The sequence below is a fragment of the Protopterus annectens genome, chromosome 1.part0 (assembly GCF_019279795.1).
Source record: "Protopterus annectens isolate FY-2018-M chromosome 1.part0, PAN1.0, whole genome shotgun sequence".
Taxonomy (NCBI): domain Eukaryota; kingdom Metazoa; phylum Chordata; order Ceratodontiformes; family Protopteridae; genus Protopterus; species Protopterus annectens.
In genome coordinates, this window is record NC_056725.1 from 408357496 (window position 1) to 408371473 (window position 13978).

The 13978-nt window shown below is 35.2% G+C and overlaps 1 protein-coding gene across 1 annotated transcript in view; it reads right to left on the reverse strand.

Moving 5' to 3' along the window:
- Nucleotides 1-13978, reverse strand: part of LOC122792613 (solute carrier family 22 member 7-like) — a 588108-nt gene that overhangs the window by 264666 nt on the left and 309464 nt on the right. Inside the window, exon 6 of the mRNA XM_044060277.1 lies at nucleotides 3894-4003. Coding sequence (XP_043916212.1) covers nucleotides 3894-4003 — 110 coding nt within the window. The remainder of the gene's footprint in view (nucleotides 1-3893; nucleotides 4004-13978) is intronic.

Genomic DNA, 13978 nt, shown 5'->3' on the forward strand with positions numbered 1-13978 from the left:
TTCCTCTCTTTTCAACAGATAGGTGGGAAAGTGCCCATGTCTTATTTTTATTTCATTACCCTGCATTTTTATTTCAGTTATTATTGGCACATGATCTGAAATCGTTATTGGATGTCTATCAAAACTTTCAATTAAATGCACATGTTCCTGTGAAATATAAGCTTTGTCTAGCCTAGCTATGCCCAGTTTTTGTATCTTGTGGAATAATATGTAAATTCACCCCGAGCTCCTACTATTGAACTCATATCTTCCATGCTAAATATTTTCATAAATTTCTTCAAAAATCTACCCAGCTTACTAACATTTTCCCTTCTGGGTCCCCCAAATACATCTTCACTGCTGCAAACCAAATTCCAGTCCCCATTTATAAGTAATATTCCTTGCTGAAAGCTAATTATTTCTTCAAGAATTTTCTTAAGCTCCATTATAACAGCTTTAGCTGACGTATAAATACATGCCAGTGTAATCATTCTCTATTTTCAGTAGCCTCTTAGTACTACAACTCTACCATTATTATCTTTTTTATTCTCCTCTATCACTACTGGAGCTCTTCTTTCAAGTAATATATGTAATCGTCTTTTCCTTTGTCCCAGATATTCTGTTGAATAACCATCCTGAAAACCTTTCTTTATCAATCCCACATGTTCGGTTCTTTCCAAATGTGTCTCCTGTAGCACAGCTATTTACACTCTACATTTTTAAATATAGTTTATTACTCTTGCTTTTTTGTATATATCTGTGAGACCATTTCCATGTACAGATAATATAGAAAGCAACATTATGTTAAAATGTTAGTATTTCCACCTTTTATATGTAACAGCTTTTTTTGTTGTGTCTAGTTTGTTTTTGTGTTACATGCATAAGTAATGTTTAGCAGGTTGATATTTTATACAGTTGTTCCTTGTCATATCCATTTGAGCCTATGTCACATCTTATACTTTTTTTGTTTTATTGAAAGCCTTAAAAACACCCCAACACCCCCAAACCTATTAACTTAATACTAACACACAAAACTATGTAAATCTTCAAATATTGAAGTTTTACTCCCTAATAGGAACAATTGTCCCAAACTGACAGCCACACTCATAGACTTGGATTAACCTAAAAGGAAGATTATCCATGCTAAAATGCATGGTACATCCTGTGTTTCTACTAAGAGCTGTCTGGTTTTGTCTTATCTTTATTACTCCTCCAGATTGGGAAACGCTTGAATGCTTTCAGAAAACATTATCTCCTAGCCATTGAAAGAAAGAAATATTCTGCTTATATTGCTCTTCATCAGATTGTCTCCATGGAGACATGAGAACCAGGTACAGAGTTGTTTCTACAAGCACTCATTATTTGCTAGAGGAAAACTTTTTATTATATTCAATGTTCTTTTTTTATTTATTTGCTTTCTCTTAAAATGTCCCTTAATCCAGTTATTCTGCTATGCAAGAGTGAGAAAAAACACATATTTTTTTTCTTGTATCATGCTCTTTTCACCAGACTTTTCTTACGTTTTTTTACATTGCAGTGCCTACATTTCTTAAAACTGAACAAGGAAAAAGAAATGGGAAGGAAAACACATGGGCACCTGTATACTTTAGTATCCCTATTACACTCAAATATAACTGAGAAAACGTTACTTTATGTCATGCAGATTTTATCATGCAATATAAAAATACTATTGTTAAGAACAAAATTTTGTTTTACTTACAGTTGACTATTTCCTCTTCTCACCCCTAAATGTTCTTCCAAGCAATAATGGAATGGTGTAGGGCATATGCTTTAAAGTCCCCTACAAGTCAAAAAAGTGTAATATTTCCAGGTTTTCTTGTTCTGTCATGTTTCAAAAATATAATTAATGCTTTGTAATCCCACATCTATTTGTCAATTTCCAAGTTGCTGGATTTATTCCTGCTGATCTCCATCTCCCAAATCCAGTCTATGCTTCATTTCTAGCATACTCCCAGTTCTTCTAGTCAACTATTTTGCTTTTTTCTGTCTCTCAGGCATTTTCCATTGAAAATTTGGAAAAGGTTTCACTGGCAGTTTCTCTGTTGTCTTTATTATCAAAACAAGAAGCAGAATCTATTCTCGTTTCATATATCACATTTTGTTGGACAGAGTTTTGTATTTCCTCCTTAACATGCTCTGCATCAAAAAATTATTTTGTCTCTCCAGGAAAGAACATTCTGAAAGTAGCTGGGTACAGAAGCTTAAATCTCATGCCTGTTTTTTGACATTGCCTGATTAATGGAATACATTTACTACTCTTTTGCCTGGTGTACAGTGAGAAATCATTTTCCACAAACACTCTACTGTCTCCCACTTTTAGTACTTTGCCCTTCTGACACAATTTTGTCATAATGAATTCCTTCTGCTGGTGGGATTGCATCTTTACTATTAATGGTCTAGGTTGCTTTCTCTTGGTCAGGTTTGGAGCATACACATTGTGTGCCCTTTCAATTAACAGCTCCTGCTGTGGAATACCATTCCAGTTGCTTATTTGTGCTTTCATAAAATTAATAAAGTCTGTTCCTTCCAGCTTCTCTGGTACAGCAGAAAATCTCAGGTTTTCCCTATGTGCTCTGTCCTCTATTATTTTTTGAAACATCTCTTCTTGAGCAGTCTCATATTTAGCCAGCCTTTTCTTCATTTTGACCTCTGATTTTTGCAGTTTTATTACCTCATCTATATAGATGATTAAAGCTTCTTCCATTTTTTGAGCCTTTTGTTATTTGAGTTATTTTAATCATCTCTTTAGTACATGTGATTTATTTTTCCTCTGGGTTATTGGAAGTCATGCCTTGCACCAAATCTGGAACTTGCACTGCCTTTTGTTGACAAGCTGCAGAATTCTTCCCAGTCCATGTTTTTCCTCACCTTTTGTGATTGATTTTCTTTCAGGTTCTCTGAATTTCTTTTTTGCTGGCATCCAGACAATGTACTTACTAGCCAGTTACTGAATTTACCAAAAAAATCCAAGTTTATTGTCTCTCTCTTCTGAGTTTCTGTTTTCACACTGGGAGAGCTGACATTAAGCTGTTGCTCAATGTGCAGCCATCTTGGAAGTACTGTTTAAAAGTATATATTGTACCAGGTTCAGATATTTGTTCTGTTAGCAGGATTTGCTGCAAGGGGAAGTTCCACTGTTATTATGAGTACTGAGTGTACATATACTATCTGTGGAGTTGAAAGTACTGAAGAAAATAAACAGGACATCTGGATGTAGTCTGCTTTCCAGTCCCCCTGTTTCTCTGAGCTGCTGTCTTTCCTGCTTCCCTAAAAGAAGCAGTAGCAGGCTGTGGTAAATGGAAACATGAAATAATAGACCTCTAATTATATTCTTCATTATGAAATTAAACTGGGTTACCTCAATAAAAACATCTTAGTCTTTACAGTCTGAAACTTTCTTGCCTGTTCCATTTCTAAACCTGTGGTCTCCTTATGTCTTATATGACTGTGCATTAGTCTCTCTAGTACACTAAGTCCATTTCCATGACATATAAAGGTATTTATGAACAGTATTTGACTCTAATCACCCACATCACCCTCTGCCCATTCTTTCATGTATTCTTCATAATGAGGTCCCAGGTGAGCACCTTGATACTTCTGAAGAACTTGAAGGATGCCTCAGTACCATTTATCTGCTTTCTGGCCATCAGAATTCACTTGTCCTTTTTTAGTTGCTGTTGTCAAATGCAATGTTTTCAACTGTTGAATCATATTATGTTAGTTCCTTTAGTACAGTTATAAAGAAATATTTACAGTAACTAGGCTCACTTACAACTTACATTGTTTTTCATATGCAAGCATTATGATGTTAGGTATAACAGCAACCATTACTGTAATAGTAACCTTTCAATTATATCTAGTCATGATTAAGATTCACATAAGGTTCAACTTACCAAACAGTTCCAGAACATAAAGCTAATTTTCTTATTGCTGAGGTTTTAAAGAGATCCACAAAAGTGTAATGTTTGTTAACATTTTCTGCTACAACAACTTTTCTGAGAACCTGAAAACAGAGGAAAATAGTTTGATGCAACATGGCAGATTTACAAATCTGTCATTATAAAATGGTTGGCAAACAGCACTCTAAATGATTGGGTGAACACTAGTAATCCTTTAAAACAATATTGAATACCTTACTTAAGGATACTTCCATGTTCTATAAGTGGTTTCAATTTAAATTTCATATCACTTCATAACTTCTTTTTTATCATTTATTAGAAAATTGTACAGCGCCATTCTGATTAGAGAATGAATGTTTTCCAGCAGGGTGTTAATTTACAGGTAATGTCCACTGAAAAATGAGTCCACTGCTTCATGTTAACATATTAAGGCTACATGAAACACAGACTGTTAAAACCAAAAGGCCATTACCTTTAAAGATCACTAATAAGTAGTTTGTTTCTTAGCAATCATAAAATTAAAATCACAAAGTAAATACAGAAAAAGCATATGCGTGTTTGAATGTGTGTGTGTGTGTGTGTGTGTGTGTGTGTGTGTGTGTGCTTTTTTTTTATGTTCGTATGTATTTCTGAATATGTGTGTGTGTTTGTATGTATATGTGAGTATGTCTGTGGATGTTTCTGAATCTGAGAGTGTGCGCAGTCACTAAATAATTACATAACTTATATTTAGGATGTGAAATACTTCATCTATAAACAATTACATACACTACAGCAAGTTATAAACCTTTGGCAGAGGAATTATTTTACATTCAAATATAAAAAAATAATACTATAGTAATAAAAAATAAATAAAACAAAACAATTTAACAGACAGTCCATTCTCTAAGTGCAATAATGCCTTCCTGGGTGTGTGTTACTGTGTAAATGATGTCCCATCAGGGGTGAAGAAGTCCTCTGCTTGCAGCATTGGGCCTCAGAACACCCCTGGGTGTTCTTTATTTACACAATAATGCATACACTGCTGGGCATTATTTTTTGTATAATGTATATGTTCTCCAACTACAGAGCAGGAAATATAATCTTGTATCACAGAAGTTCTTATGGAAGTGTCAGTGTTAAGACAGCAATACATGTATCTCAGTGATCTCCTAAGAGAAAAGACAATTCATTTGTGATTCCTGATATTAAGACAGCCCCTCCGGTCCAACTTCAGTATAGAGAATCCCACGATATACTATTCAAGTGAACTGTATTTGCTGGAAATCTTAATTCGGGTGTGAATTTAACATCAATATAATGTCCTGTATTCATCTTTTATGCAAATGTACCAAAAAGGTTGATTTCACTTGTTTGTTAAAAATATGTTAATCAACATAAAATGAAATATGACTGCTGGTCAAGACAAATTTATAAACAATATAAATCTGAAAAGGAATTTTTCATAAATTCTGGTGCTGGTGTAGTCCTAAATTGAACAAACATGGCTTGAAAAAATGTAACTCCCACCACTAATGCACCAACACACTAAAGGCTGCACCATTAGACTAGATTTTATATAGTTGGGGTGCAGTGATTCAGGTGAAATGCATTTTGCTGGCAATGCATTTCAGAGTTAAGCATTTCTAAAAAGTGGCTACATGTTGAATATTGACAAGTAGCTGTGGAGAACTCTAAAATCAGGTGTGGACTACACTCAGTGAAAAGTAGCACACCTGCCCACCAAGTCATTACAAAGTCATCACACAGATAGCAGAACGCAAACAAAACTGCAATGCTGACTTAAACTAATGAAAAAATAATGAACCGTACAAACCAAAAAGCTATTTCTACTATAACAAGTCAGCATTCAGCTATTTATATATATATATATATATATATATATATATATATATATATATATGTTATAGAACAGTTTCAAACAATATTACGTAATGCAACATCTTAACTAGAGCAATAGAATACAGCCACTGTAATATAATATATCAAGATGCAGACAACTGCAAATTTCAGTAGTATCAAAAACAGCTAGTAGATTATGCAGTTAAATGTCAACAGAGAAGAATTTTCTCAGCAGCATACACCATCATTTTATGTATTGTCAAAAAGACGTGCCAGGTAAGGCACTTATCCAAGGAGGTAACCATAAGGACTGTCTGATCTTCAAAATGTTTTCATGGTTACAGTGAGAATGACTTTTGGAAGATATTTTCACGGAGAAGATCTAGTTTGCCCAGTTGTACTTGCTCACATCTGATCACCACCCCAATGGATATATGCCATTGTCCCATTAAAGTTTTCATTTATTGATCACAAGCTACCGTAATGTTCTGTGTATGCAGCATACCTTATGACACATGGAATGCTGCATTCCAGAATGTGATACAAGGGATGCTGAATTCCAGAATGTGACAAGGAACAGGGGGGCAATATTTGACATCTTTGGCTTGTGCATCTTATATGGTCTTGGATAGCCAAAAATGTAATTATACTCACTGTGGACTCATGATATCTGCGGGTAAAATACCCTGTGATTTGGAGAATGCATCATGGACATATCCCTCTGGGATGTAATCCAAAGCACCCATACAATGTGCATGCAAAGTAAATTATACACCTGCCCCACACTTGTTGGCAGGCCCTGTGCCTGCACCTGTTGCCATGGATTTGCTGAAATTGAAACTCACATCCCTTCAACTCTCCTTCAGGAAAACATGCATCTATTGCTGTCACAGTGGCTTTCTCAAAGCCCGTAACCATGATTTTCTCTTCCAAGTGCAAATCAACTTCCTCTGCACACTCTATGAGACAATTAAATAGTGTTATATGCCCTCTTGGGTTTGCCTGTCATATGGGCATTTACCAAAGGAATGATTGTCTCATTCTTGTCAGCTTGCAAGCAGCCATGCACTATATATAAATGATGGTGCTCCTTGGAGCTGTCTGAGAACATGCCATCACAGATCCGTATATAACTGGCAAGCAGATGTTTGCCTTTGTCTTTAGCAGCAGTAGCACAGTATTTGTACTTTCAGCCTCATTGTATACGCAACAATGGGAAATACTGTGACAAGAAACATTTTAATACCAATAATGTTTGCTGTGTTGCTATCACTCTCCTCTGTCATGTGCACTGCATCAGTTGTTTCATCCAGTCTCTCACTGGCATTCCTCTGGTGCTGTTAGCATCTAAGTATATCATCTTCTCCTGTATTGTTTGACAATAAGCATTGTTTGAATACTCAGCGGTTGTTCGCATTCTGACAGCTGCGTCAGACAGGAGCCCTGAGGTGGCAGGTTGTTTATGCTGATGTCCCAAAAACTTCAACTCATCTCACCATCTTTTGTCATGGCATTTGCCTATCCCTTACATCCAGGTTTCATCTTTTGCATGTAATACCAACAAGATTTGCCATTTTAACCTTCCCTTATGACAAAAGTAGCCTTATTTGAAGAAACAAAATAAAACAAAGAACACCAGAGGTACCACCGCTAAAATAACAAAATAATTCATTGAGAGTAAGCACTTTCAAGGATTCACCTCTTCTTCAGACTCAACAAACAAACAAACCATGGATAGACCTTATAGAGTGCAATCAATCAAGTAACTTAACAAAGTCATTCATACTTAAAGTCACAGTAACAACCAACATAAAAAGGAACTTAATGTTTCGGTGGGCTAGCCTGTAAAAATGGCTAGAGGGAAACCATACTGTTTAAACCCGGTGGTTTGTCAGAGCGGAGCAACACAATCCATTTTTGCTCCGCTGCTTCTGTGGTATTTTTTAATCTCCACCTCTCCTGTTACACAGTATGTTCTGTAGAACTAAAAACTTAAAAACATGATCACGTCCTTCATTCTTATTATGCACAGCTAATGCAATACTATTGTTCCCATTCCTAATATCTCTGTAGTGCTCTAATATTCTGTCTTTTAAAGGCCGATTTGTCTTTCCAATATAATATGAATAACACATCACACAATAGCTGAAATACACCACATTGCTTGTTTTACAATTAGCATATAGCGAAGAATCTATCCTAAATCCTAGTTGGGGATGTACAAAATGTCTCCCTGTGTGTATATGTTTACAAGCCATGCAATTTCTATAAGCATAAGTACCTAATCTGTCTGATTTAATACATTTGTCAGAAGTCATCGTCTTGTAGCAACAGTGGCTCTTCAGTGACCTATTGTTGCGAAGGGTAAATTTAAGTCGATCTCCTACTACTTCTCCTAGTCCATCTACTGTCAACAGAATGCCCCAGTTCTTATTAATCACATCACATATTGCATTGATGTTACTAGCAAAAGTAAGGGGCATCCTAATGGTATTATCCCCATCTGTCCGAGCTGTGGATCTAGTCTCGCCCTCTTTAGATACTGCTGGTTCTAGCACATGACTATTCTTAAAGTAAGATCTACATTTATCTGATCTAAATCCCCAGGTCTCAGTTACACACTTGTCTATATCTTGGCTCCTATAGCCTCTTTCAATAAATTTATATTTAAAGGAGTCAAGTGCCAGCTGCAACGGAGTGTCATCGTTATGAAGGCGCATCAATCTAAAGACTTGGTCTTTAATTATATTACATTTTGTATGATTAGGATGAGTACTCTTGTTGTGAAGCAAATTATTTTTTCTCACAGGCTTTCTATACAGATTAGTTCGTATAGTATTCAAATAACACTTACTAACTTTTACATCTAAAAATTCAATCTCGTGGGATGGATATTTATAAGTAAATCTCAAAACGTCCGCGGACCCATTCTAATAATCAATGAACTCAATCAGGTTTCTTTCACTTCCTTGCCACAACATGAAAATATCGTCCAGAAATGTCATATACCATACTATAGAACTACTATATGTCTCATTTGAAAGTACATATTGCTTCTCCCAATGTACTAAAGAAAGGTTGGCGTAGCTATTGGCACAAGCTGTGCCCATAGCCACGCCAACCCTTTGGATGTAACAATCATTACCAAATATGAAAATATTATTATTAAAATAACATCAAGCAATGTACATATCAAACGTGTCTTGTCTGCTGAACAACCTGTACTACAGAGCAGCTCTCTTATGTTAACAATACCCCATTGATTGGGGATCACAGTAAAAAGTGATTCAATATCTAGAGTCACAAAATAACATCCAGGTAATGTGTTCATCCATTCAGAACTGAGTACATTTAGGAAAGTTTTCATGTCCTTAAGTACAGTCTCACATTCATTAAGCAGTTGATGTAGGTTTTATTTTTCAACATAAATAGAAAGGGTCTCTGTTGCCCATCTTCTACTTGACACTATATGGTGCATGGGTGGTGCATTCAGGCATTTATGTATCTTGGGTAGACCATATATGATGGGTATCACTGGTTGCTCTACTGAAAAATATTCAAATAAGGACTCGGATATCATCTCAGTTATCAATAAATCAAAAATAAGGAAGGCTATCCTATCTATAATACCTTTTACAACCATCATAGATATACATTTATAGGTGTTCTTATCATCTAATAAATTGTATATTTGAGCAGTATTTATATCTTTGTCTATTATAACAATGCCTCCACCCTTGTCAGCAGGTCGAATTTCAATAGAGGTCAATTCTTTTAGTTCACATAGTGCATGATATTCTTTGTTTTATTTTGCTTATTTTTGTTCATCAGCTGTTTCATCAGTTTGGGACTTGTTTTATTTCCTGTTTACTTATTTGAAGGGACACTGTTTCCTATGAGGTGATTGCATTATTCAGTACAATAATCCAATTATTTTCAGGTATGGTGTGCACATTTCCAGGTCTTCTAAACCTAATCCATCCCTGATGCCCCTTGACTCTATTTCCGCTGTAATTGCTGTTAAGTTGCATGTATAGGCAGGCTTATTACATTATAGACATGCATGCCTTTTATAGCCCTTGTTATTATGCATAATATATTATCTCATACCATTCTGCTATGGTTGCCATTTAGTTACATGATGTAAACACTGATGTTTACAGTACAATTTGCTTGCCTTTAGACATATTGCATGCAGAATGCATACTATTGTAAGAATTGTTCTGTTTGTTTTTAAGCTTCCCAGAGCTACATGTTAATATTCATTTTATTCCTTGAACAAATCGTAACCTGTCTGTGTAACACATTGCACTGAATTGTATTGCTGATAAGATGCACTTTGACCAGAAATAATGGATCTGTCTGAAGTGTGCAGTCTCATGCCAGTACTTCACAAATATAATAAAAAAACGAACAGACCACAGCTGAGGAGTATATAGTTGAAACCAACGTTGTTTAATACACAAAGTAAGCATTTTCACACTCTATTAACTATATACTCCTCAGCTGTGGTCTGTTCATTTTTTTTATTATATTTGTGAGGCTCTGAGGTGAAGACCGAGCACCTACCCAGTTACAGAACAGTTTATTCTCCACATGGCAGTACTTGTTTGATTCTGCACATTTGCTAAATATAGACACATACAGAAAAGTCATTTAATTTCATATAGTTCACAGAGGTTCCAAAGTTCTTTCAGAAGTTGTACAGTATTAACATTATTTACATCAGGAGCTTCATACTAAATATAGCATTCTAACATTAAACAGGACAACAGTGGCTCTGCAATGCAAAACTTAACCAGCTTCTAATGTGTCACTGAAAAGAACAAATAGAATTTTGCCAGGCAGCTTGCTGTGCTGTATTATGCTCCTGCCAGAGGATTTAAAACAAGTAAAAAGTAAAATTCCTATATTGTCTGACATGAGTAAGATGCAGATTGCACATAAAGCACCATTATATTTTAAATGTTTTGACTGCATGTGATGTTACTATGGGTTAGAAAATATACTCCAGCCTTTCAAACAGGTGAAACAAAGAATACTATTACTGTATGTATAGCCACTTCAATTCTTACTTTAATTCTAGTGCTTTATAAAGATTTTTGTTTCATTTTGTGCAGGAAAATCAAAATTGGAAACAGAAAAATATGAATGTTCAAACATTATTCTATATCACTAATCTTGAATGACAATATCTGGAAACACAGGACAAATAGGGTAATCCATTTAGGAATGCAAGGCATTATCAATATGAGGTCTTAGGGCTAAACTTTTCTATTTTTTAATGTAATGTTTGTATAGTCTGCCAGCTCTAGGTATCAGTCCACCTCCACATAATTACATATGCCAATCAAAGATGGCTTCCTCTACAATGGCCAGAAATACCTTGCAGAATGTGACAACCTGCACAGTGCTGGAGGACACATGTAGAATACATAAACTGTGATAATATCAGTGTGGTGCTGATGAACAAGTAGCAGATTCATAAAGCTGTAGCAGTTACCTTGCACACAGCACACTGAACTACAGGGAGAGATGAAACTATTTACTGCTAGCAATGTGAAGGGAATTGTTTGTTGTGTTTTTTTTTTTTTTATTCCATGGTCGACATTTTGAATGTCGATCATATGGTCTCGGCCATATGGTCTTCGACATTCTGAAATGTTGACCATGTGAAGTAGATCCAGGGAAACATGTTTTGTGATGAGTTGTGATGAATGACAAAGCTATGTCATGAAATCAAAATTTTAATCTTCTTCTTGTATTATATAGACTTCACACCCACTTATTTCCTCTATCTATTGTTTATTTTTTTTCTTTAAGCAGCATTACTGTTTCCCATTCATTTCAGTGGAATCTAGTAAAAGTTGTTTATTCAAGTTGTCCACTGAATGAGGTTATATGTAGCTTCCATGGGTTTTTAAGGAGGGGTGATATGTAGGTAGCTTTCTATTTTAGTTCTGAAGTTTTTTTAAGGACTATTAAGAAGCGGAAATTGAAAAAAATATACATATATTTTTATCTTGCCATTAAGTTCTGCAGAATCCACACCTGCCAGCGGAAATGACTGCTTATTAATATTTTTCCTAATTCTGAATGCCCTCAAGGGGACAGACATGCTGATGGGATTTTATTTACTTGTAAAGCTACAGCATACTCGTAATACACTTTGAGGATAGAGGGGAAATTGTAGTGCTCTAGTCTGTCATGTCAGGTCACAATCCTATTCATTTAGAATGGAAGTGATGATAAATTATGTCAAGTTTGAGAATTCCTAGTAAAATGTCAGTGAGTGCTTTGCAATACTGTTACATATTCATTTTCTACTGATGTCTTATACCATCTGTGGTAAATTCTTGCAAAAAGATAAAGAAATAACTGAGATAAGATAGCTTTTTAAAAAGTGATATTTAATGAGTTTCATGTCCTGCCTTACATAAACATTCCTCCTGAGTTAGTCAGACAGAACATCATATTTCCTGGCTTGCAAAATGCAGCTAAATAGTAAAGTTGCTGTCAGTGGTTATCAGGGTAATTCACCTTCATGCTCAGACTACAAAAGGCTTAATTAGTTTACAGCCTCTTGAAAGGGAAATAATGCAGTTTTATATTAAATGCAGTTTTATATTACACTGCAATGTCAAAAAGTTGTGAATTTTAATTCTGAATAGCTTTATAGAGTCATGAATTCATAAATATTCCATAGATATTCCAAGGTCATTGAGTCTTATGATCATTAACACCTTGCCACTACTCTCCTTCAGGCTGCACTTCCTTTCTCCAGGAGGATCATATAAGTCAATCTCAGATTAAATTTGTAGATACTCATCCAGTTATCTAAGTTATATTTAAAGGAAAATAGTTTCCCCACTGCTTAACATGTAGAGAAAGTTTATTTCAGAGGTTTGGGAACTGTTGAATTATAAACATGTTCCTACATTAGGTTTTATTTATCTCTTTGTGAATATTTAGATTTCTGCGTCTAGTACTGGTGGAGATATTAAATTTGTGGAGATATAGGAGCTCCAGATCAATCCAGTCTCTAATGGGGTTGTAAATAAGAGAGAGGTCTTCCCTCAAAGGTCTATAAGACACTGAATAAAGGGATGGAGCTTGTAGTCTCCCTTGGTAGCTCATGAACTTTAGGTCTTTAACCTTTATGGTAAGGAATCTTTTTGATTAAAGAACTTTGGGGTTATTCTAATTGCTTAATATGTTTAGTGAGATACTTTCCAAAGGGAGCCTTGTACTTCATAATTAGCCTGATTAGTGCTGAGTATGAGGGACTGATTACTTCTTTAGATATTGATGATATTCCTTTGGCAATTAGCTGGGCTGAACAAAATAATTTCCTGATAACCATTGTTGGATGATAGTCAAAAGAGTGGACACTATCAACTCAAGTTCCTAGGTCCGTATCTACACTTTTGCTTTTCAGTGTGTATGCAATATGATGAGGGGAAGGGACTGGTCTACCAATAGTGATGATATTTTACATTGTAGCATTTAGTCTGATCCTATTTTTACTGTACCAACAGCTTACTAGGGGAGTTCATTCTTGGGGAACAAAAGATGACTTAGTAGCAACCCTCAGTTTGCAGTTGTCTGCAAACTTTGTTAGTCAGAGGTCTTGGCTCCCAGAAATATGCACCTATTTGGTGACCACATCTTCCTGACTAATCACTTAATGATAGGTTGGTAACTATTAAACTTTTTGTGAAGGTAGTAACAGATTATTATGTTGCTAGATTAGCAGCCTAATAACCTGTTGATAACCTTAAAACGGTTTGTCAGTTTACAAGTAATTGTGTCATTTATAGATAGCGGACTGCTCTTTTTTAAAGGTAGAGAACATGTAAACTACTTAAAAACAGTACAGTTTGGCAGTTTTCATAACACCTGTAAATGATCACAATCACTTAACGGCAGTTTGTAAACTGTTAAATGTTTTTTTGTCATAAGGATTGCTGTTTCATTTGCTTACAGATATTATGGTGCTAAAATCCTTAGTGGTTTAGTTATTTAATAGCAGATCCATTTTGCTGGCAATGCCATTATCTAATTGCGTGGTTGTGTTCCTTTTTTCATTCTTTTTTATTTACTTTTTATCATGTTTTAGCAACTGTTTTGTGAAACTAGTGTAACACTAGCTTGAATAGGCTTCTAGTGGTTTTATTTACCTAAGAATAATTCTTTGAGTAGAGTTAGTAATTTATTTATTTGGTTACTTTCTGCTT